This window comes from Gorilla gorilla, chromosome X (assembly GCF_029281585.2).
Source record: "Gorilla gorilla gorilla isolate KB3781 chromosome X, NHGRI_mGorGor1-v2.1_pri, whole genome shotgun sequence".
Lineage (NCBI taxonomy): Eukaryota > Metazoa > Chordata > Mammalia > Primates > Hominidae > Gorilla > Gorilla gorilla.
The window spans coordinates 89705344-89731892 of NC_073247.2; the positions used below are offsets into that span (position 1 = coordinate 89705344).

A 26549-nucleotide genomic window follows, 5' to 3' on the forward strand; every position below is an offset into this window, starting at 1 on the left:
AAATTTAAAATCTGTTAACAGAAGGGCTTAGTTCTAGCCCTTAAGATAAGTCCACAGGGACCTCTGCACCCTAAACCCTATAGGAGATTGTTAGCTCTAATGGCTAATACCTCACTACAAAAAGCAGCATCTGAGAAAGCTATGGCATAGAAGCTATCCACAACCAAGTAATCTGTACAGCACCTTGGCCCCCTGAAAGCACCAAAAACAAAGCTAAATGATCATACACAACATGCACCACAGTAAAGCACCCAAGGGAAAAAAAAGAAGGAAAGAAAAAGTCCCATGGAAATGATAGCAAATTCAAAAATAGGAAGCAAAAGTTCCCTTGGATGAGAAAGAATCAGTGCAAGAACTCTAGCAGTACAAAAAGTGTTTTCACACCGCCAAAGGATTGTAATAGCTCTCTAGCAACGGATCCTAAGCAGACAGATAAGTAATTTAAAATATGGATTGCAAGGAAACCTCAATGAGATCCAAATGAAAGTTGAAATCCAATGTAAAGAAACCAGAAAAACGATTCAGGATATGCAAGACGAGGTAGCCATATTAAGAAAAAAAACAAATGGAACTGCTGGAACTGAAAAATTCAGTAAAGACATTTCAAATCCAGAGAACTCCTGCAAGACACTATACAAGATGACCATCCTCAGGGCACACAGGCATTAGAATATCCAAAGTAAATGCAAAAGAAAAATATCTTAAAGGCAGCTACAGAAAAGGGCCAAATTACCTACAGAGCAAAACCCATCAGGCTAACAGCAGACTTCTCAGTGGAAATGATACAAGCTGGAAGTGATTGGGAGCCTATTTTTAGTTTCCCTAAAGAAAAAAAAAACTGGCAACCAGGAATTTCATATCCTGCCAAATTAAGCTTCATACATGAAGTAGAAACAAAGTCTTCCCCAGACAAGCAAACAGTAAGGAAATCCATCACCACCAAACCAGAGCTATAAGAAATGTTCAGAGAAGTTCTGAACATGGAAACAAAAGAATGATACTTGCTACCACAAAAACATATATAAATACAAAGCTCACAGACTCTATAAAGCAATTACACAACTGAGACTACAAAGAAACTAGCAAACACCACCATAAGGAACAAAAACTCATATATCAATATTAAACTTGAATGTAAATGGCCTAAATACTCCACTTAAAAGACATAGAGTGGCAAATTGGAATAAAAAAACAAGATCCATCCTTTTGCTGTCATCAAGAGACCCATCTCAAAGGTAATAACTCATAGGCTGAAGGTGAAGGGATGGAGAAAGATCTGTCATGCAAATGGAAAACAAAGAGCAGGGGTTGCTATTCTTGTATTAGATAAAACAGAGTTTAAATCAACAATAGTTTTAAAAAAAGGCAAAGAAGGGCACTACAAAATGATAAAGGTCTCAATTCAACAAGAAGATTTAACTATCTTAAATACATATGCACCCAACATTGGAGCATCCAGATTTATAAAACAAATACTGCTAGACCTACAAAAAGAGGTAGACTGCCATACAATAATAGTGGAGGACTTCAGTACCCCACTGACAGCACTAGAGAGATCATCAAGGACAAAAATTAGCAAAGAAACTCTGCACTTAAATTGGATTCTCAACCAAATGGCCCTAATAGATATCTGCGGAATACTCCACTCAATAACCACAGAGTATACATTCTTCTCATATGAACATGGTACATTCCCTAACATTGATCATCGGCTTGATCATAAAGCAAGTCTCAATAAATTAAAAAACAACTAGATCAGATCAAGCGTCTTCCTAGACTCCAGTGGAATAAAATTAGAAATCAATACCAAGAGGAACTCTAAAAGCCACACAAGTACAGGGAGACTAAACAACCAACTCCTGAATAACTTTTGGGTAAACAATGAAGTTAATGCATTTCGGCCGGGCGCGGTGGCTCATGCCTGTAATCCCAGCACTTTGGGAGGCCGAGGCGGGTGGATCCCCTGAGGTTGGGAGTTCAAGACCAGCCTGGCCAACATGGTGAAACCCTGTCTCTACTAAAAAATACAAAAATTAGCCAGGCATGGTGGCACGCACCTGTAATCCCAGCTACTTGCGAGGCTGAGGCAGGAGAATTGCTTGAACCCAGGAGGTGTAGGTTTCACTGAGCCTAGATCACGCCATTGAACTGCAGCCTGGGCAACAAGAACAAAACTCCGTCTCAAAAAAAAAAAAAAAAAATCTCTGTTCCTGATGACATGATTCTATACCTAGAAAACCATAAAGATTTCTCCAAAAGACTCCCAGACCAGATAAACTACTTCAGTAAAGTTTCAGGGTATAAAATCAACATGCAAAAATTATTAGCATTTCTATACACGAGCTACGTCCAACTCGAGAACCAAATCAAGAACTCAATCCCATTTACAATAATCACACACAAAACATACCTAGGAATACATTTAACCAAGGAGGTGAAAGATCTCTACAGAGAGAAGCATAAAACACTGATGAAAGAAACTGAAGAAGACACAAACAAATGGAAAAACATTCCATGCCCATGGATTGGAAGCATTAATATTATTAAAACTACCATACTGTCCAAAGCAATCTATAGATTCAACACAATTCCTATAAAACTAATGTCCTCTGTCACAGAATTAAAAAAGCAATCCTAAAATTCATATGGAAAAAGAACCTAAACAGCCGAAGCCATCCTAAGCAAAAAGAATAAAACTAGAGGCATCACATTACCTGACTTCAAATTATACTGCAAGGCTATAGTAATCAAAAGCATGGTATTGATACAAAAATAGACATGTAGATCAATTGAACAAAATAGAGAACCCAGAAATAAAACCACACACCTACAACCAACTGATCTTCAACAAAGTTGACCAAAACAAGCAATGGGGAAAGGACACCCTATTCAATATATGATATTATTATATGGGATTACAGACATGAGCCACTGTGTCCAGCCCACTACTGTAATATTAAAAAGTTTCTTTAAGTGATTCATGTCTGTTTAGTACACACTGAACAAAAGGATTGTTGGGAAGTTTTTTTGGTATTTATTTATTTATTTATTTATTTATTTATTTTTGAGACAGGGTCTCGCTCTGTTGCCCAGGCAGGAATGCAGTGGTGCAGTCATGGCTCACTGCAGCCTCAAACTTCTGGGCTTAAGCGATTCTCTTACCTTAGCCTCCCGAGTAGCTGCAACTGCAGGCATGCACCACCATCCCTGGCTAATTTTTTTTTTTTTTTTTTTTTTTGAGACCGAGTTTCGCTCTTGTCACCCAGGCTGGAGTGCAATGGCATGATCTCGGCTCACTGCAACCTCTGCCTTCCAGGTTCAAGCAATTCTTGTGCCTCAGCCTCCCAAGTAGCTGGGATTACAGGCATGTGCCACCATGCCCAGCTAATTTTTGCACTTTTAATAGAGATGGGGTTTCACCATGTTAGCCAGGCAGGTCTCGGACTCCTGACCTCAGGTGATCCACCTGCCTTGGCCTCCCAAAGTGCTGGGATTACAGGCGTGAGCCACTGTGCCCGGCCATACCTGGCTAATTTTTCAAAAATTTTTTTGTAGAGATGAGGTCTTACCATGTTGCCCAGGGTGGTCTCAAACTCCTGGCCTCAAATGATCCTCCTGCCTTAGCCTCCAAAAGTACTGGGATTACAGATGTGAGCCCGTGCACAGACCAGCAAGTAGCTTGGAATGTGTTTCCTTCAGGAATTTTTCTCATGAGTTCAGGATGTCTTAGATTTCTTCTAAAACTACCAATTATATTTTTCCCACATGAGCAAACACTGAACGTCACTAAGAGCTTAATTAGCAGATATACTTGGTTCACATTGTTATGTCCAAAAGGATTTTGTTGAAATATGACTAAGGTCCCTTTGCATGCCATGTGATTCTTTTTCATTGTCTTTCAAGAATAGTGTGAAAGGCAGAATTATGGTTTTACTCTACAGAGATTGAGAATTCTGTTTATTCAGTATCAAATTTTTTGAAAATTATGTCTCACATTTGCAGCTATTTCTGAAGATTTCTAATAAAAACATTCATTCTCAATATGGAGCACTTATATTCAGTCCATAGTTTGTAATTCTGGAATCTCAGTATGTCCCAATTTCTTATATTCATAAAAGAAAGAAAGTGTTTTCTTACCTGTAACTAAAAAATATATGTAGGTAGCTAGGTAGGATATGTCACTTTTTAAATTGTGGTTTTATTTAAATAGTGTTAAGTTTTGTTTCTTTTGTTTTGTACAGCTCTAAATCAATAACCAAAATTTATGCCTTTCTTCTAAAGGGCTACAATAGAAGTATCTCCCGAACAGAAACGATAATACGATTTGCTTTCCAAGCCTCTATCACAGTTCTGTGTATTGCATGTCCCTGTTCACTGGGACTGGCCACTCCAACTGCTGTGATGGTGGGTACAGGAGTAGGTGCTCAAAATGGCATACTAATAAAAGGTGGAGAGCCATTGGAGATGGCTCATAAGGTAAGACAGTCCCCAGAACTAAAACCTGTACCACCAAACTATCAATAGCACTCCTCACATGTGAGAAACACATACTCCTAAATTATTTCTCTGTGGTCCATGAGCTGAGCTGCTTCTAGGACTATCCAGAGATTTGAGGTAGGAAAGGTGTTATTTTGGTTCTGCTTCAGATTGGCCTTAGTTACCTAAGATTCCTAAAACTACTCCAGGCCTATTTATTAGAGCAGACCCTAATTTGGAAAACCTGGACTCCTATCCTAGCTCAGACTAGACTAGTCTTTATGGCAGAAAGACAGAATAGGTGTTTGCCCAGGAAAATTTGCCAAACTCCAGCAGCCTTCTAACCTATTTGTGTGTGACTTGTTTTCTTCACTGGGACCTTCAATTACAGTGCCATTTCTTTGCCTTTGCTGCCACCAGCCGACAGTTTGCAGCTATGACTTTAGGAATATAATCCTATCTCTGATCTCATATTAGGATTTCCGTAATCATCTCAAAGCTACTTGACTTCAACTAAAACCATGTTTCTACTAGTATGTTCTTATTATGAGGATGTAAGCTATATACAGAGGTATGTAGTAAACGTAGAACATATCTTAGAACAAATCTGGAAACTCACCTCGCCAGAGAATACAGGCTAGTAATTTTTATAGACATTTTAAACTTTGATATAATTTCAAACTTAAAAGTTGCAAGACTAGCCTGGCACAGTGGCTCACGCCTGTAATCCCAGCACTTTGGGAGGCTGAGGCAGGCGGATCACGAGGTCAGGAGTTTGAGACCAGCCTGACCAACATGGTGAAACCCCGTCTCTACTAAAAATACAAAAATTAGCTGGGCGAGTTGGCACACCTGTAATCCCAACTACTCAGGAGACTGAGGCAGGAGAATTGCTTGAACCCGGAGGGCAGGGGTTGCAGTGAGCTGGGATCACGCCACTGCACTCCAGCTTGGGCGACTGAGCAAGACTCCATCTCAAAAAAAAAAAAATGTTGCAAGACTAGTACAAAGAACTCCTATATGCCCTTTACTGCAGTCTTTGGGCTCTTTTCCTAAGAATAAGGACATTCTCTTATGTAAACCATAGTACAACTATCAAAATCAATAAATTAATATTGATATGTTGTTATCTGATCTGTAGTCCATGTTCCAGTTTCCTCAGTTGTCTCAATAATGTGCTTTATAGCTATTTTTCCCCTGTCCAGAATCATACTTTGTTGATTTATTTTTCTTTCCTTTCTTTCTTTCTTTCTTTCTTTCTTTCTTTCTTTCTTTCTTTCTTTCTTTCTTTCTTTCTTTTTCTTTCTTTCTTTCTTTCTTTCTTTCTTTCTTTCTTTCTTTCTTTCTTTCTTTCTTCCTTCCTTCCTTCCTTCCTTCCTTCCTTTCTTTTTTTTTTTTTTTTGAGATGAAGTCTTGCTCTATGGCCCAGGCTGGAGTGCAGTGGTGCGATCTCGGCTCACTGCAACCTCCACCCACCAAGTTCCAGCGATTCTCCTGCCTCAGCCTCCCGAGTAGCTGGGATTACAGGCATGCACCACCATGCCCAGCTAACTTTTTATTATTAGTAGAGATGGGGTTTCACCATGTTGGCCAGGCTGGTCTCGATCTCCTGACCTCAGGTGATCCACCCACCTCAGCCTCCGAAAGTGCTGGGATTATAGGCTTGAGCCACCGCACCTGGCCATTTACCTTTATTCTTATAATCATTTCCCTACTGCTTAGATTTCCTCATCAGATCTATAATTCATTATATTGAAAGCCTTTCTTTTTTACCTTGAGGCACTAGAGGCGCCTCTTAATTACCTATTAACAGTCAACCCTTAAAAATTAGCTCTAGTTGTTTAACATATATTCACAGTTATTTAGCATGAACAAACAGTTCAGCATTGGCAGAGGAGAGCTGTTGTGTATAACTAAGAGTATTTCTTCTTTTATTTTCCCGAAGACCATCAGTTTTTTAAGTCAAATTAAGTCAAAGGTCAGTTTACTAAGAAACTAAATAGTCATCTCTTTGTCAAAACAGACCTTTTTCTTATTTCTGGAAAGGTGATGTGGAGGATCTTCAAGTCATTGTATCTTAATTTTTTTACAGGTAAAGGTAGTGGTATTTGATAAGACTGGAACCATTACTCATGGAACCCCAGTGGTGAATCAAGTAAAGGTTCTAACTGAAAGTAACAGAATATCACACCATAAAATCTTGGCCATTGTGGGAACTGCTGAAAGTAACAGTGAACACCCTCTAGGAACAGCCATAACCAAATATTGCAAACAGGTACATTTTTTTCCTCTTGTTTATTAGTGTAGTCATCTCCTGTAGGAATTCCCCGGATCAAATCCAGACTGGTGTTTGACTGTGATTTGCATATATAGTTGGTATGAGGCTAAAAAGACTTGTATTTTCTCATTAATTATATGTAACTTATTTCTTCATACAGACAAGTATACAGATGAAAACAAATGAACTATAATCCTATCACACAGATAACTCCTGTTGACATAAAAAATTAAAATAGAAGTTATACATATTTGTGGTAGGACAATTCAGATAGTTCAGAGAATTACATAATGAAAATTGTAAACCTCATTCCCTGCCCCCTTCCATAATTCCTCTCTCCAAAGTTTAACAACTGTTAACCTATTAACAGTCTTTTAAAATGACAGCTTTATTGAGATATAATTCATATACTATAAAGTTCACCTTTTTAAAGTGTACAATTCAATAATTTTAGTATAGTCATAAAGGTGTGCATCTGTTAACCGTTTTTAATGCATATAGCCACATATACGTATTTATCATATTTTAAACTTTATACAGAAAGGTCATACAATGATCAATCTTTGTTACCTTGCTTTTTTATTTTATTAAGTCAATTTTCCTGTCAGGAAATGCAGATCTGCCTCATTGTTTTTAATGGCTGTATTATACTCTATAGTGTGTTTGTTTTTTTTTGACTTTTACAGTATATACTCAACATCCTTATCAGTTTTTGCAAGTCTGTCTCTACATTAAATGCCTATCAATGCAATTGCTAAGTCAAAGGATGCATGCAGTTAAATTTTGATGAATGCTACCAATACCCATATGATGAATATTACCAATATACATGAGGGGTTATACCAATTTATACCTGCACTAAAAGTTATGAGTGCTCATTTCCCCACATTCTTACCAACACTTTATTTTTATTTTCTCAATTTAATAGGTGAAAAAATATTTACTTGATGGTTTGCTTTGCATTTCCTTAATTATGAATAAGGTTGAGCATCTTTTTATATATGTATTGACCATTTGAATTTCTTTTCCTCTAACCTGTTTGTATCTATGACCTATTTTTCCACAGAGTTGTTTGTCTTTTTCTTATTCATTTGCATGAGTTCTTTATGAATTGTCTCACATTAATTTTACACTTAAAATGTGGCAGTTTCTACCATTGGTGTTGCCATTTATTTATTTGTTCTTTCTCTTTTACCTATTACCTATTACTGACCTGGCTTCCTTACACCGAAATCAAACAGCAGAGAGGATGAAGCTATAAAAAGCTAGGAAACAATGAGGGCCCCCAGAACTTTTCGGCTTGCTAAAGATGTAGACTAGAGAGCAGATGGAGAGCCTCTGGTAACTAAAGGCCCTATACTTTGTTACCCTTTGCCCTGTACTGAGTAGAAAACCTGACTTGACTATGGAATTAAAAATTTAATTTGTAATTATCTACCGGAAAGAGCAGAGAATACTGATAAGCTTTCCATGTTTTCTATAAATTTTAGAGAGTGGGATTAAAACAAAGATTTTTTTTTATTATTGTTTTTGAGACAGAGTCTCGCTCTGTCGCCCAGGCTGGAGTGCAATAGCGCAATCTCACCTCACTGCAACTTCCGTCTCCTGAGTTCAAGTGATTCTCCTACCTCAGCCTCCCTAGTAGCTGAGATTACAGGTGTGCACCACCACACCTGGCTAAATTTTTTTGCACTTTTAGTAGAGACAGGGTTTCACCATTTTGGCCAGCCTGGTCCCTCTGCCCACCTCGGCTTCCCAGCCGGCTTCTTCAGCTGGGATTACAGGCATGAGCCACTGTGCCTGGTCAAAACAAAGACTTTGAGGCTCTTCTGTAACTTTGAATGTTATGTTTGATGCTCTATTCCTTTGTCCTTTTCAAAATTCACTGTCAAGTAGGCAATATGTGACAATTTTATTATAAACATTTAGAATTAACTAGGGGTTTTTATCTTGCTAATGAATGACCTTGCATTATCAGAACAGTAGAGGAAATCCTTTTTGTTTCTGTTTGTTAGGAGCTGGACACTGAAACCTTGGGTACCTGCATAGATTTCCAGGTTGTGCCAGGCTGTGGTATTAGCTGTAAAGTCACCAATATTGAAGGCTTGCTACATAAGAATAACTGGAATATAGAGGACAATAATATTAAACATGCATCCCTGGTTCAAATTGATGCCAGTAATGAACAGTCATCAACTTCGTCTTCCATGATTATTGATGCCCAGATCTCAAGTAAGCTAATTTTCTTTGTAGTACCAATTATGGGGCAGTCATGAACAGATGGCTAACTTTATAACCCTGAACTGTTATAGAAGAAACAAAAATTGGCATCATAATTTCATTTCCTCAAGTCAATACCCTATGCCTTCTGATCATTGAAATTAGTCAAGAATATTTCCCAACTGTGGTCATTGACACCACCATAGGGTGATGAGGTCTAGCCTTAGCTGATCATCCATGATCATTCTTTTCTCACTACAACTACTCCAAACCTTTTCTATCTTTCACAAGATCCTGTGACCCTCTCCTTTGTCCCTCTGCAAATTATCTTATTTTTTATACAGAAAATTATGGTTCTTGGGCATGTGTTCTTACATATTTTTGCCCAGAATCATTCCTTTTTTCAGGGAAAGCAGTATCCTTCATCTTGCCTAATGAATCCCTTCATCTAGATCCCACCCTCTCTTGATTCATCAGGGACCTCCCTCTTTCTGTTAGGTCCCCTTGCTGCTTTATTTTTCATCTCTTTCTGTTTTAGCTTCTTTTCTTAAACATATAAACATTTCTTCCATCAAAATCACTATATTCCCATCTAGATTTTGTCCTTTCCTATCTATATTCCCATATAGATTCTGTGTTTTTCTTTTATATCCAAGTTCTAGAAATGGTAATCTAGGTTTGTTGAATTCACTTACTCCACAGTCATGCCTCAGTTCATTGCAGTCTGGCTTCTCCCCCATCCATACTACTGAATCCGTTCTTTCTGAGTTAACTGATGACCATTGACCTCAGTGCTCTCTCCAGTGGTCACTTTTCAGTCCTCATCCTGCAAGACCTCATTAAGATATTTGACAATGTTGACCATCCCTTCCTTCCTAAAGGATGATTCCATGACCCTGCTTTGTCTAGATTCTCCTCTCACCTCCCTGGCTGTTCCTTTTTTTTTTTTTTTTTTTTTTGAGAAGGAGTCTTGCTCTGTCACCCAGGCTGGAGTGCAGTGGTGCGATCTCAGCTCACTGCAACCTCCGCCTCCTAGGTTCAAGCAATTCTCCTGCCTCAGCCCCCAGGAAGCTGGGATTACAGGTGTGCGCAGCCATGCCTGGCTAATTTTTTGTATTTTTAGTAGAGATGGGGTTTCACCATGTTAGCCAGGCTGGTCTCAAACTCCTGACCTCAAGTGATCCACCCACCTCAGCCTCTCAAAGTGCTGGGATTACAGGTGTGAGCCACTGCACCCCTGGCTGTTCCTTTTAATTGTCCTTTGGTTCCTCATTTCTCTTGCTTTCAAATGTCGTATGTCGTCAGGGTTTTGTTCTTTGTCTTTTTCTCATTTTATAATACATACTCTCTCTGTACAATCTTATTCATGCTCATCACTTATTCTACCACCCACAGACTTCCACTACCACTCCAAAATCCATATCTTTAGCCAAGTCCTGTTTCCTTGGCTCCATGCTGATCTATCCATCTACCCCCAAAACATGATCTACCCACCCAAGTGTTCCAACACCTCCCTCCCGATTTGTGCCTGAGTGATTTTGCTAACATGGAAATCTAGTCGTGTCACTCTCTGACCAATACCTTTTATTACAGTGTTTTATAAGCTGTTTTTGAGCCATAGACCTTTGGAGGAATATGATGAAAGCTATGGGCCCACCCCTCAGAAAATTTTTGTTTCAAGAGATGCACATGTATCCTGAAACCCATCCACGGGTCTCTGTTAAGGATCCCAGCTTTAATGGGTCTCTCTCTCCTACGGGACAAAGTCCAGTCTCTCTGGACTTTGTTTTAGATCTGTTCGCCATGATATGTCTCCTGCCTCCCTGCATCACTCATCTTGTCTTTTTCCACTACCGCATATGTACTCCATGTTCCATCCCTACCTAACTACTTACAGTTCTTCCTTAAGGTGCGTCATTTCCTTATTAGATCATTTCATTTACCATTTTCTCTCTGTAATGTTCTTGTTCACAAATGGCATCTACCTCGTGAACTTATGCTTATCTTTCAAGACCCAGCTTATATCTCTCTCTTCAGTGACACCCTCATTGACTGACATATATTGACAGAGGTATTTGCTCTTCTTCCTGAATCATAACTGTACTTAATCTCTGTTACTGTACTAGGACAGTGTATGATAGTTATATATTTACCTGCCTGTTTCTACTAGTCTGTGACTTCTTTATTATTTGTCTATGAACTTCTAGTACGAAGCACAGTGACAAATAGGAAATTCATTTGACAGCTTTTATTGAGCACCTACTGTGTGTCATGCACTGTTCAAGGCACTAAAGAATCGGCAGTAAACAAGATAAACTAAGTTCTTATTTCATGGAGCTTACATTCTTGGTGGAAGAACACAAGAGAGTGAGCAAATAAATAAGAAAATACAATAATTCCAATGGAGATAGTGCTGTGGAGGAAAATTAAGTGGGGCAAGGGGCATAGGGGTGCTGGGAGTAGTGGGTTCTGTTTCATATAGGGTGATCAGGGTAGGCCTCACTGAGGAGGTAGTGTTTGAACGAAGATCTGAGGGGATGAGAGAAAAAGCTATGTGGATTTCTGTGGCAAAAACGTTCTAGGCAGGAGAAATAGTAAGTACCAACGCCTTTAGTCAGGAGTGTGCTTGACTTGTTTGAGGAATGGCAAGGAGAACAGTGTGGCAAGCGCAGAGTAAATGGATGGGCAAGGGGTATAAGACAAGGTCAGAGAGGTGGTTTGGGACTAGATATGTAAGGACAAAACCAATATGACAGTTTTGAGTAGAGGAGGGACAAAATCTGACTTAACATTTTAAAAGTAAACCGGGTGCGGTGACTCACGCCTGTAATCCCAGCACTTTGGGAGGCTGAGGCGGGCTGATCACTTCAGGTCAGGAGTTCGAGACCAGCCTGGCCAACATGGTGAAACCCTGTGTCTACTAAAAATACAGAAATTAGTCAGGCGTGGTAGCAGGCACCTGTAATCCCAGCTACTCGGGAGGCTGAGGCAGGAGAGAATCTTGCGGGGATGGGGGGCAAGGGCAGAAGCAGGGAGATGAGTTGGTGGACATTGTCATAATCGAGGTGAAACATAATGGTAGCTTGGACCAGTATAGTAGAGGTTGTAAGAAATGATAGAATTCTAGATGTGTCTTAAAAGGAGAGTCACAGATTTTTCTCATGGGTTGGATATATATGGCGTATGAGACAAACAGGAGTCAAGAATTATGCCAAGGTTTGTGGCCTAAGCAGTTAGAAGGATGGAGTTATCATTTAAATAAGATGGGGGATCCCACAGGAGGGACGATATTGGGAAAAAGATCAGGAGTTCAGTTTTGTACATGTTAAGTTCGAGTACCTATTAGAGATATCCCAAGTGGAGATATCATATAAATGGAAATATCAAGTAAGTAGTTGGCTACATAAGTTTGGAATTCCAGGAAACAGACTGAATCAGAGAGATGGATTTGGGAGTCCTCTGCTTATAGATCTGTGGTGTCTAGGAAAATAGCCACTAATTATATGTGACTCTTTAAATTAGTTAATTTACATTTAATTTAATTTAAAATTCATCTTTCAGTCATACTAGCCACATTTCAGTGCTCAATAGCCACATCTGTGTGTTAGTGGCTATTGTATTAAACATAGCAGATATAGAACATTTCTAATATCACAGAAGGTTCTCTTGGACTGCAGTGGTATAGATGGTATTTAAAGCCATGAGACTGGATAAGAACCCCAAGGAGTGAGAGTAGATAAAGGGAAAGAGAGAGTTAAGTACTGAATCCTGCAGCACTATAAATTAAGAAGTTAGGGAGATGAGGAGGGATGGGCAAAGAAGGCCAAGAAGTGGCCAATTAGGAGGTAACCCCTAAGAATGTGGTATCCTAGAAGCCAAATGAAGAACGTATTTCCAGGAGGGAGTGAACAGCTGTGTTAAATTCTGCTAATAGGACAAGTAAGATGAGGAATGAGAATTAACTATTAGGATTATTAAAGTAAAGGTCACTGGCTGTAATAATTCACTGGAGTATTAGAGTCAAAAGCATAAAGCTTTTGACTACCCCAATAAATGGGGTAGGTTCACAAGAACATGGGAAGATATGAATTGGAGACAGCCAATAGAGATACTTTTGGAAAGTTTTGCTATGTACAGAAGCAGATAAATGTGGTAGCTAGAGAGGTGGGTGAGATCAAGAAAGGTTTTTTTTTTTTTTTTAAGATAGGACAATGTACAGCAGAGAAAAGTTGTGCAGGAGTGGGCGGGGAGAATTGTTGGGTTGGAGAGACGTTCTAGAATAGGCAAAGGAGGGGGGTGTCTAGTGCACAAGTAGAAAGGTTGGCCTTAAATTAGGAGCAGAATCAGTTTATAATAACAGAAGGGAAGCTAGATACACAGACACAGGAGGCACAGGTAGTTGAGTGGATGCGGCAATGAGAGCTGTGGAAGTTCTTTTCTGATTGCTTCTATTTTCTTTCTGAAGTAGGAAGCAGAGTCATCATAATGGTATTAGGATGGGGCAGGAGAAGTTGGAGATTCGAAGGGAGATGAGAAGGTATGAAATAGCCATCTAGAAGAAATGGAGAATGAATGGACTAGGGGAATATAGTTAAGTTGCCAGATAGCACTAAGAGCCCACTTAAAGAAAATGAGATGTCAGCATGATTATACATGTTCATCTAGCCACATTCAGCTACTGATGCACAGTAAGTATTTTTAAATTTGATTGAATTTTTATGGAAGGTCAAAGGGAAAGCCTCACCAAGAAAGTAGTATTTGAACTGGCTCTTGAAGAATGTGATGGAGTTTGCTGTCTGGAGAGGAGGGATAAGGACATTTCAGATGAAGGCAGCAATGTGTGCAAAGGCCCAGAGGCATGGAAGAACAGAGTATGTTCTTAGAAAATTTGAACATCACTGTTGGAGGCTATGTTCTAGGAACAATACAATGTAGTGACTGTGCAAGGTTAGACAGGAAGAACTTGCTTCATGGGGTTTTATAAAGATTAATTGAACTTACTAAATGTTATTTCTGTGCCTACTTTCAGATGCTCTTAATGCTCAGCAGTATAAAGTCCTCATTGGTAACCGGGAGTGGATGATTAGAAATGGTCTTGTCATTAATAACGATGTAAATGATTTCATGACTGAACATGAGAGAAAAGGTCGGACTGCTGTATTAGTAGCAGTTGATGGTAAGGTTTTCCATAAGTATGCTATAACTCAATGTTTTGTTATTGTTTTATTATTTATTTTTGAGAGACCTCTGAACTATGAGGGTTATTCAAAAGCATCTTGAATGCAAAATGAAAATGTCAACAACACATGATTATTACTGATTAATTTAAAATTCTCTCGCATTTGCCTGCTTTTGTTACTTTCTTCCCTAGCCTATGTTTTAAATGAAGGCTAATCAAGGATTTTTTAAAACCTAAAAATAGCAACAGTAAAATACTAGCAAAGTAAAATAATATTCATAATCCCATCATCCTAACACAATGTCAGGTTTTTTTTGTTTGTTTCTTTGTTTTGTTTTTGTTCTTGTTTTTGTTTTTTTTGAGACGGAGTTTCACTCTTGTTGCCCAAACTGGAGTGCAATGATGTGATTCGGCTCACTGCAACCTCCGCCTCCTGGGTTCAAGCGATTCTCCTGCCTCAGCCTCCCAAGTAGCTGGGATTACAGGCGTGCGCCACCATGCCCGGCTAATTGTTTGTATTTTTAGTGGAAATGGGGTTTCACCGTGTTGGCCAGGCTGGTCTTGAACTCCTGACCTCAGGTGATCCACCTACTTCGGCCTCCCAAAGTGCTGGGATTACAGGCATGAGCCACCATGCCCAGCCCACAATGTCAGTTTTAATTTTGTATATTCCATTCCTAGTTTTCTTGAAATGCATGTGTGTTTGCAGAATTACAGTATTAGTACATATACCATTTTTTACTGGGTACATTTTATCGTAAGTAAATTTTACCTCAATAAAGTTAAAATCACTTGTACACATACTATTTTATTATGCTTTATTTTACTTAATGCTTTCTAATGTTGCTATATAATTTTACTATAATACTGCATAATTTATCAATCTTACACACTATAATCATTCCCCTCTTGTTGGAAATTTAGGCTATTCCTAATATTTCACTATTGTAAATGACACTACAATAAATATCTTTGAGGTTGTATGTGCTTTATTTTGTTATTTCTTAGGGTAAATTTCTAGTTGTGAGATTAATTCCACTCTACATTTATAATGTCTGCTAAGTATGAAGGCAGTATTTTACTATGGCCTTTTTAGGTCTGGGAAGAAGCAGAGAATACCATTTTACTTTTGTTTTGTAAATAGAATAAAATAATAAGATTTATGGTAATATTTTCCCCACTATAAAGTGCCCATTTTGTCTCTCTCTGCCCCCCCTTTACCTTAAAAAGAAAAAAAGTATTAATCTTCAGTTTCATTTGCCGATAAATTAGATAAAGTGTTTGAGGCTATTGGCAAATACCTTTCTGAGGAACAAAAAGGGTCTTCTAATATCCAGTAAGGTCTCCCTTTTTATTTTCCGGTGATTACTTTATTAGTAACCCCTACCTCACTCTGAAATTTTCATAACCAAATATGGAGGCTTGTTACAGAGTTTGTAGTATAAAGTCTGTGTGGGCTCAGAGATATTTTAAGTTAAGCCATGCCCTGAACAACTTTACTTGAGAAAATTCATTTCATTCTGAAATTTCAAGGCAAAATGTTATTCTCCTTTCACTATATTCCAAGTTCTTTTATTTTGTGCTGCCCCTATATTAGATGAGCTGTGTGGCTTGATAGCCATTGCAGACACAGTGAAGCCTGAAGCAGAACTGGCTATCCATATTCTGAAATCTATGGGCTTAGAAGTAGTTCTGATGACTGGAGACAACAGTAAAACAGCTAGATCTATTGCTTCTCAGGTAATTGATAGGGGTATGTGATAACTTCTAATTATTGATATACATTTTATATCTTGCCTTCAAATGCTAAGAAATTTACATTACCTACTATTTTCATTATCACTGAGTAGTCCTATCTGGTTCCTTCAAGAAAATTTACCATGCTTTGCTGGAAAGACTTTGGGCTTTGTGTGTTGCTGTTATAAGTAAAAAGGTATTTGCTTAGTTCATGGGATGCTTGCGTGACACTGTACACCAATTTCTGTTGACGTGTCCTTTGAAATGTTGCTCATATTCTTTACCAGTGCTGCCAACCTAAGCTGGGCTCTCCTGATCTCATGCCTGAAACACGGCAATAGCTCCACACACATCCCTCTCTAGTCCATCCTAAATACCACCACCAGTGGAACTATTTTCCTAATGCACCACTTTGACATACCATTTTTCTGCTCCTGACTCCCACATCTGCCTTATCTCTAAAATTTTTCAATCTTTTTAACTTTGGAATGCCTTCTCCCCTCTTCTAATAAATAATGCAAGTAATCTTTTAATACATTCTTTTGTTTTTTTTTTCTTGAGACAGAGTTTCACTCTTGTTGCCCAGGCTGAAGTGCAGTGGTGCGATCTCGGCTCATCGCAACCTCCACCTCCTGGGTTCAAGCGATTCTCTTGCCTCAGCCTCCCGAGTAGCTAGCATTACCTGCATACGCCACCACGCCTGGCTAATTTTGTATTTTTAGTAGAGACAGGGTTTCTCCATGTTGGTCAAGCTGGTCGTGAACTTCGGACCTCAGGTGATCCGCCCGCCTCGGCCTCCCAAAGTGCTGGGATTACACGTGTGAGCCACCGCACCCGGCCTATTAACACCTTCTTATGTAAAAAATACAGAAGGATATAAAGTAAAAATGTCCTCTTTTCCCCATGCTCCCCATGCAGTCCTACTGCCCCCCACACTGCCACTTTTTCATATGCATATATGTGCATATACAGAGTACATATACAGTATAATTCTGGTCTTTTCAACATCAGATCATTTTGAACAGATTGTTCAGTGGTTTGCTTTTTTTACGTAACAGTATACTTTGGACCTTCATCCATATCTGAACATAAAGTTATTTTGGCCGAGTTTGTTGGCCCACGCCTGTAATCCCAGCACTTTGGGAGGCTGAAGCGGGCAGATCACATGAGGTCGGGAGTTTGAGACCAGCCTGGCCAGCATGGTGAAACCTTGTCTCTACTAAAAATACAAAAATTAGCCGGGTGTGGTGGCGCATGCCTGTAATCCCAGCTACTCAGGAGGCTGAGGCAGGAGAATCGCTTGAACCAGGAGGCGGAGGTTGCAGTGAGCCGAGATGGTACCATTGCACTCCAGCCTGGGTGACAGAGCAAGACTCTGTCTCAAAAAAAAAAAAAAGGTTACAAAGTTACTTTATTCTTTCTATACTGAATTCCATGGTATGTATGTATCATAATTTATTTAACCATTTCCCTAATGATGGACATTTGGGTGGTTTTGAAAATTTTCTTTTTGCAAACAAGGCAACAATAAACATCTTTGGACATGTATCTTTCTGTACATGTGCAAGCCTGTCCAAGATAGAGCTAGACATGGAATTGCTAGACCAAATGATGCTCACATTTTGATAGATGCTGCCAGATGCCCTCCAAAAAGAGTTGCAATTTACACACCAGCCACCGGTGTATAAGAGAGCTCATTTCTCCACATCCTTGCTATCACTAGATATTATCAGTCTTTTAAAATGTGGACATCTTGTGGGTGAAAACTGATGGCTTGTTATTGCTCAGTTATGTTTCACGTACTCATTATTTTTTAAATGAATTGAGTTTATTTTCATCACATAGGTTGGCATTACTAAGGTGTTTGCTGAAGTTCTACCTTCTCACAAGGTTGCTAAAGTGAAGCAACTTCAAGAGGAGGGGAAACGGGTAGCAATGGTGGGAGATGGAATCAATGACTCCCCAGCTCTGGCAATGGCTAATGTGGGAATTGCCATTGGCACAGGCACAGATGTAGCCATTGAAGCAGCTGATGTGGTTTTGATAAGGGTAAGTGCCATGGCTTGACCTTTGAGGAGTATGAGACTGCCCTACGTGGTCAATGATAATGTCATAAAGTATATTGAGCATAACAATTCTGTCTTAAGTTCCATGCTATCAGCCATTAAGAGTTTAAGAATATGGAGTGGGATTATGGGAAGTCATGCTAATTTACCCCCTGACTTTCTCAACCCAGCTCATAAGCAAGTGAGAATTATAAGTTTCTGAAGTGAAGAAGATTTAAGAATGGATTTGGAATAAAATGATCTTCAACAAATAGTTGCTGAAATTATTTTAAGTAGATTTAATCATAGTACCAGCATACACCCCTAAAAGTGTTTTCAGAACCCTGAGGAAAATTTTTGAAAAACACCTTCGGAAGCTGAGTCTAAGTTTTAGCATTATCTGAGATTTGTAGTTAATTCACATATTACCCTAAGGTAGACGTAATCTTCAACATACACAGTATCAAATGTAAAAGTTACTGGTTAAGTTAGAGTCTCTTACTAATATCACAAATATTTCTGTTCTTAGAATGATCTTCTGGATGTAGTGGCAAGTATTGACTTATCAAGAAAGACAGTCAAGAGAATTCGGATAAATTTTGTCTTTGCTCTAATTTATAATCTGGTTGGAATTCCCATAGCTGCTGGTATGTGACTCTTAACTAGTATTGCTTTTTCCACTAAAGTTATTAGAGACCTAACATATTGGAAGCCTGTCTTCTTACTATTAGTTTTGAGCTTAGTTTTTGTTTGTAGCCTACTGGTATGGTGAGAGGTAATGTTAAAATCAATCATTTTAATTTTCAGTAATGTTTGTTATAGCTTAAGAATATATAAGCATTCTGACAGATTTATTTTTTTCCCTCCAACTTATTTTTTTTTTTTTTTGAGACAGAGTCTCACTCTGTTGCCCAGGCTGGAGTGCAGTCATACAATCTCGGCTCACTGCAGCCTCCATCTCCTGGGTTCAAGCAGTTCTCCTGCCTCAGCCTCCCGAGTAACTGGGACTATAGGTGCCTGCCACAACGCCCAACTAATTTTTGTATTTTTAGTATAGACGGGGTTTCACTATGTTGGCCAGGCTGGTCTCGAACTCCTGACCTCAGGTAATCCACCCACCTCGGCCTCCCAAAGTGTTGGGATTACAGCTGTGAGCCACCACTCCCAGCCTTCAACTTTGTATTTTGAAAAATTTCAAACTTGACGCCTGTAATCCCAGCACTTTGGGAGGCTGAGGTGGGCAGATCACCTGAGGTTGGGAGTTCAAGACCAGCCTGACCAACATGGAGAAACCCCGTCTCTACTAAAAATACAAAATTAGCCGGGCGTGGTGGCACATGCGTGTAATCCCAGCTACTCGGGAGACGGAGGCAGTAGAATCGCTTGAACCCAAGAGGTGGAGGTTGTGGTGAGCCAAGATCGTGCCATTGCACTTCAGCCTGGGCAACAAGAGCGAAACTCCGTCTCCAAAAAAAAAAAAAAAAAATTCATACCTCCAAAAACATTGAAAAAAATGGTACAATGAAAATCTGTATGCCTTTCACCTAAACTCACTAACTGATGGTATTTTGCCACATTGCTTCATCTCTTTCTGTATATATTTGCACAGAGATATGTATTTGTTTGCTTATTAATTTTTTTTCTAAATAGATTTACCTTTAATCTGACTACCCAAACACAACACTGTTAGCAAGATTAATTCATGGAGCAAATGATTTTTAAAGAATTATACAAGTATTTTCCTCTAGTCTTTTTTTTTTACTCTACATCAGTTTTGTCTTGTTACATAGTTACGGAGAATTTTCTGCTCTTCACTTAATATTCTATTATAGTCAGCTGGTATTTTTTTTAGGTTGAGAGACCAGATGACAGAGAGAGTGAACAAAGCAATATAACTGAGAAAAAAGAATTTAGAGTTATTTAATAAGCATCTGAGAATCTCCTAAACTTAGGGACCTGGTAGGAGTTAGTAATGATGACATAAAAGAAATAAGTATTGTTTTCTTCTTGTTCTCTCTGGTTTGAGGGCCAAGGAAAGACAAGAAATGACATGAGAACAATTACAAAACTGTTTATCAGCAAGGACACACAAATACTGAGAGAACAAAGAGCAAAAGAACAATCTAAGTCCAGTAAGATTAATTCACGGAGCGAGTGATTTTTAAATAATTATACAAGTAATATATGATCACCATAGTAAAAGTAGAAAAATATAAAGAAGCACATAAAAAGTTAAAAGTATAAGTCTATTTCATCCTCATCATATGAGCAAACATTCTTATGTCTGTCAAAACCAAGTGTGGATGAGTTTGTAGAACATGAACTCCCATACGCTATTGGTTGGATTATGAATCACTACAGCCACTTTGGAGAACAACTGAGGAATATCCACGTAAAGTTGAAGATGTGCCCATGTTATGACCCAGTAGTTTCACCCCTAGGTATATACCCCACATAAACTCTCAAACACGGACACGGGGAGACATGTACAAGAATGTTAACAGCAACACTCTGTTAGTGAAAAAATGGCAACAACAAAAATCTCCACCACCAAGAGGATAAATGCTGAAGAAGTATCAAACAAAGAAATGATTTGTATATATGTTAGAAACACATTAATAATCTGTTTAGTATTATCTACTCTAACTAATCCATACTTGTTTCTTAGGAGTTTTTATGCCCATTGGTTTGGTTTTGCAGCCCTGGATGGGATCTGCAGCAATGGCTGCTTCATCTGTTTCTGTAGTACTTTCTTCTCTCTTCCTTAAACTGTAAGTATGATAGCTTGCTCACATTTGTATTTTGTATTCCTGTTATCATCTAGTCATTCTTGGTAGGTTTTATTCTTGTATTGATCAATGATAAGCCCAAACCATTCTTAATGAGAATTATTATTAGCAGTCGGGCGTGGTGGCTCACACCTGTAATCCCAGCACTTTGGGAGGCCGAGGTGGGCAGATCACCTGAGGTCAGTAATTTGAGACCAGTCTGGCCAATATGGTGAAACGCTATCTCTACGAGAAATACAAAAATTAGCTGGGCATGGTGGTAGACACCTGTAATCTCAGCTACTCGGGAGGCTGAGGCAGGAGAATCACTTGAACCTGGGAGGTGGAGGTTGCAGTGAGCTGAGATCGTGCCACTGCACTCCAGCCTAGGCAACAGAGTGAGATTCCATCTCAAAAAAAGAAAAGAATTATTATTAGCTAACAGTAATAATTAGCTATGTAATTATTACTTTGTGTACTTTATGCATAGCAACCACAAGCACTGAGTGGGATAAAATATAGTGCACTAATTCTGAGAAGTAGGATTTCTGATGATATGACTCCACACAATTCGTTTCAAGCTATTTTCCTACCAGTGATCACCTTTATACATTTCATACCAAAACTAAGTGTGGATGAGCAAATCTTCTTTCTTTTCTGCGTGTAGCGAGCATCTCATTTACTTTTGGTTATTTGAAACTAGCGTACTTTTGCATATGTCCAGTTACAGGAAACCAACTTACGAGAGTTATGAACTGCCTGCCCGGAGCCAGATAGGACAGAAGAGTCCTTCAGAAATCAGCGTTCATGTTGGAATAGATGATACCTCAAGGAATTCTCCTAAACTGGGTTTGCTGGACCGGATTGTTAATTATAGCAGAGCCTCTATAAACTCACTACTGTCTGATAAACGCTCCCTAAACAGTGTTGTTACCAGTGAACCTGACAAGCACTCACTCCTGGTGGGAGACTTCAGGGAAGATGATGACACTGCATTATAAAAGGCCATGGAGAGTGCTGCCAGTTTAACTTGTCATGCACTGACACAGCATTCATGATGTTACCTTTACTTTTCAAAATATTGTAGAAGGATTTTTCTCATGCTCTTATATTAGGGATTCTATTTGAGTTGCGTTTATCTGTTGGCAAAAATATCTTTTTCAAGGCATCAGCTCTGAACCTAGCTTTATTTAAACTGAATTTCCAGTATATTTTTGTTTTCACTAACAACAGATAAGTTAGAGCAGTGAGGTTTACAACAAGCCCTACAATTAGAGATTGCTGAACTGCTGCTAAAGTGATATTTTTTTTATTTGACCAAAAAAAAAAAAAAGGCCCAAGAAGAAGAAAATGAAAAATTTGAAGATTTGAGAGCATGAAGATATTCATGCTTTTGAACTCAAAATATTGAAGATACTCTCAAGCCTGTATCCCTGCCCCACTGGGGAGCAATGACTTTCAAAGCACTGTGTATAAAACATTTAGTTTTAGAAGGGAAACAGTTGAAACTGTTTAAAAATAGATGTGCCTTATTTATTGCAGGCTTTCTTTCCCCCATTCTCCCTGCATCCTTGTCCTTGCAGGTGCTTTTTTAGATGCTCCAGTATGTCTTCTTTTGTTATTTTCTTTCAAGCTAACCAAGTTTAGGTGGTTTTTCATTGATTAAAAATAACTGACAACTGTTCTAATATTTTGCTCCTTTTTAAATTTTGTAGCTCAAAAGACCTTAAAGGTCTGTAGGGTTCCCTGCCTCCCATCTTTCCACTGTTGTAAAAAGTATATCAAATTATTCCTTCAAGTTTCCTAGCTCTGTGCTCAGTTTCAGTTCACTCCTGCCAAGTTGGACTCTAAGTTGTTCTTCATGTAGTCTGCTGATCTCAGTCCGGAAACTTAACATTATGAGCCTTTTCTGCTCAAAAGATTTTCAAAGATTAAAACTATTATACATATACAGGTCATATAAAATTACCTGGATTCACTAAACTTGTTTGTTGTTGTTGTTGTTGTTGTTGAGACAGAGTCTCGTTCTGCAGCCCAGGCTGGAGTGCAGTGGCACCATCTTGGCTCACTGCAACCTCTGCCTACCAGATTCAAGGAATTCTCCCTGCCTCAGCCTCCCGAGTAGCTAGGATTACAGGTGCCTGCCACCACACCCGGCTAATTTTCATATTTTTCAGTAGAGACGGGGTTTCGCCATGTTGGCTAGCCTGGTCTTAAACTCCTGACCTCAGGTGATCCACCCGCCTTGGCCTCCCAAAGTGCTGGGATTACAGGTGTGAGCCTCCATGCCCAGCCTAAATTTGTATTTTTTGAATTGAGTATAATCACTTTGCTAGTATATATAATTAAATAGATTTTATTTATCTTTTAATGTTTCAGATAACCTCTCAAAAAGACTTTAAAATAATGCTATTACACAAAGCTGCATTTACCAAAAAATACAGTAAAATCATAATACAGAAACTAAAATTTCCCTAGGTTATGACGCTTTTTAGCTAAATATATACTTTTCTCTAGTTTAAAACATTTGAACTTGCCTAGTTAGTGTGGTTGGCAAATTTAGGAGCTTGTTCCTATTGCCAAATGGATTTAGAAATTCCCTTGTGAGTGCCTGGTAGCTAATACACTGGTCAGAGATCTGGTACTTGTAAGACTATTTAAATTTCTTTGTTAGTTGCAAGATGGACTTCATATGCAGAATATGTAAATGAAGAGGACTCATAAGTAAATTCCTAACATTTTGTTCCCATTACCAGAAGCAAAGCTGCTGCTAACCCAACATCTGGCACATAGGATTTGTACTCGGTAAATGTTAGTTCTTTTCTCCCCTTGAGGTCAGTAATAAATACAAAAAAATCATTTTTCTAGAGCAGAGTCTTAAAATCAGGTCGGGGTAGGGGATGGAGTTCTTCCTTTCCTACCCCTTTTCTCTTTTATCCTTTCATATATACACACGCAAAGTTTACAACCTTATTCCATGCTGTCTTTCAGATTTAGAAAAGATCTAATTTCTGTCTCAGCTGTCTTAAAGAGAGAACTGAAGCTTTTGATGAAGGTGCTATTAATCTAGAAAGGCAAACCCATTTCACTGAAATATCAATGGGTTTGCATATCTAGGCCCTTTTTTTAGACCAATGCCTATGCCATCCTCCATGCTTTCAGTTTGAGTTTTATTATTTATTATTTTAATTCCAGTGGCCCATCTTATAATACAACTTGTTTCTTCTAGAAGACACAGCTGATAGGGTAAATGTTGAAAAAAGAAGCATCCCTCCTTCTCCCTCCCACCCACCTCAAGCAGTTGAACACAGCCAGTTATTCTTCCATTATTATGTGTACCTTTGAGTCATCCTCTTGGTCTTGTATTCATATTGTGGGACAGTGGGAATAGCAGCTTGTAGTTTTGAAATAATCAAAGAGATAATTTCAGCTCTTACAACGAGAACAGAAAACATGCTAATTAGAAAGAGTCCTGCTTTAAGTAATATGTAGCCACATTTGAATCCTCTACCACAAGTCTTTTTTGCAATCTTGAACTTTCATTAGCTTCAAAGAGAAGCTGTATTTACAGGAGAAAGAGGTGATTATGGAGGGAATCAAAAATACTGCTTTCAGTTAGTAGCTAGCTTTAAGTCAGGAGTTAGTAATGAGAAATTTTATAAATGTGTATTTCTGTGTATTCACATACATATATATATATACACACACATATATATGTACATACACATACATACATATTACCATACTGAAAGGAAATGGATTTATATTTGAATTTGATATTTGAATATTTGAAGTTCTCTATTTGTATTTCACTTATCACTCTTCTGTATTCACTCAGCAACCATGCCCTTAGTCTGAAGATAACAAGGATACTTTAATATCCAGTGCCAGTTCAGACTCACCTATGTGGCACCTTAAACTTAAATATCCAAAGATGCCTTTTGAATTTCAAAGATTAAAACACAACTAGAGTAGTAGTATTATAGTCTCAAGATGTATGGTGTGTCATTTGTGAAAATAGAAACGTTATTTTTCCTAGTTTAGTATCAACATTTTAGAATGTCAAATTTGATGCCTTGTGAACAAGTAATTTTATATTGTGCTTTAATTTTTTAAAAAGTATTCTTTATTCATATGTATAGAATGCTTAAAATAGCACTGTAGACAAGATGTTTCCAAAACTTTAAGTGCGCATATACAGCTTAAAATCAAAAATGTATGTTAAGAGAATTTTTTCTATTACTTATGGATCATGCTTTAAAATGATTTTTCTTGATATTTATTTTACTCCATTTTGTTTTTTTCTCTGGGTGAGGCATCTGGTTCCTGGTTATTTTAAAAAGAATAAAGACATTCCTGGAATCACTCCTTTTGGGTTTTTGTTTGTTTTGTTTCTTTTCTACATTTTTAAGTATTATTTTACAAAATAGAAAAAATATAGATTCATGCCAAATTATTACCTATTTTTACACTAACTTTCTGCAGTCCCTCCATCTGGTATGAGTAACCAGATAGAGCACAAAGCATGAGTCCTTGTTCTTCAGTTAAAAGACCTTCTTTCACAGTGTTGATAACAAATGCCTTTTGTAGCCAAAACCAGGCGTCTCAACCTTACGTTTTTAGTTAAAGAAATGTTTAGCTAAACGTTGTTGAACATTGATTGTTTGGTACCGAAAACAGCAGTGGACGATGTTGTGCAATATCCATCTACTGTAGTTAAGATATTCAGTAGTTTGTTTTTCATAAGCATGTAATTGATCATATTTCTGCCAAGGATGTGCCTTCAACTTTATAATTATAGTGTTGTAAAATATTTTTGTCTGTCTCTTTTGTTAAATCATCCAACCCCCTCTATCAGCAGTTCTGAACTACCTTTGTTATATTTTTAGATTTTTTTTTCAACTTTTCATCTATGATGGGGGTGGATTATAGGCATCACTACACTTTCGGTTAGGATGGGAGGGAAGAAATCTATTTTCCTTCGGACTCCACTACACCTGCCATATCATTCAGTGAGGATGAGAAATAAAGGAAGGAATATTATTGTTCTGCTTTCCTTTGTAGTCTCTAATACATTCTTGATAGAATGTCTACTCCAAATGAGCTAAACAGAGAAAAGAGATTTTCTTGCCATTGGGGAGCCCTATACAGAGTGTTTGAAGTTCCCACCCAAGATACATTCCCATACCCAAACACTCCTTTTTGAGTTAAGGAAACCATTGTAAACTTGTGAGGAAAAACTAATTTCATTTCCCCCCAAATCCTTGGGGTTACTCAGGGTGAGGAGATAGGATGGGAAATGGCAAAATAAGAGTAAAATCCCCAAGGCATCCACTCAGCTTGCCAGCCTCCCTTTCTTATTGGTATCCTGACCTCAGAGAAGGATGTGTGCTGATGGCTACCTCCCAGGTGAACCTTCAAAACCTTCCAGATCAACAAAACAAAACAAAAACCTTTCTGTTGGAGAATGCTTGCTAGATTAAGGCATCAAAGTCCCTGCTCAAATTAAAAGGAAATAGAGCTGCCTCTTTCACAAATTTGACTAGGGCCAGCCAGCCCTACTTCTTTAACAGCTTCACCATCCTAGATGTGACCCCTGGTTGTACAAATGAAGTGAGAGATAAAAGGCAAGGATTTGAAGATGAGGTTTAAGTGAAGTTGCTAGTATAAAGAGGGTCTTGTGCAGTTTAAGAAATCTGAAAACATCTATACGGTCAGTCACCCTCTGGAAAGTTTGAAATAGGTTGAGTAGTCTTTGGCATACTGTACCTATTGCCCTCAATGGCCCCAAGCTTTCCATTGACATCACCTTCTCTGCCCACTAAGGCCTGCCTATAAACTGAAGT

General features: G+C 38.5%; 1 protein-coding gene across 4 annotated transcripts in view; it reads left to right on the forward strand.

Moving 5' to 3' along the window:
* The window catches only part of ATP7A (ATPase copper transporting alpha), a 138449-nt gene extending 112933 nt beyond the window's left edge, over positions 1 to 25516 (forward strand). For all 4 annotated transcript variants that reach the window (XM_055376065.2, XM_055376064.2, XM_019019294.4 and 1 more), the window contains 9 exons: positions 4282 to 4476; positions 6569 to 6751; positions 8770 to 8986; positions 14004 to 14150; positions 15751 to 15893; positions 17736 to 17939; positions 18465 to 18582; positions 20604 to 20706; positions 21428 to 25516. In XM_055376065.2, the coding sequence (XP_055232040.1) occupies positions 4282 to 4476; positions 6569 to 6751; positions 8770 to 8986; positions 14004 to 14150; positions 15751 to 15893; positions 17736 to 17939; positions 18465 to 18582; positions 20604 to 20706; positions 21428 to 21704 (1587 nt within the window). In that variant the 3' untranslated portion in view covers positions 21705 to 25516. The remainder of the gene's footprint in view (positions 1 to 4281; positions 4477 to 6568; positions 6752 to 8769; positions 8987 to 14003; positions 14151 to 15750; positions 15894 to 17735; positions 17940 to 18464; positions 18583 to 20603; positions 20707 to 21427) is intronic.
* The last annotated feature ends 1033 nt before the right edge of the window (positions 25517 to 26549 follow it).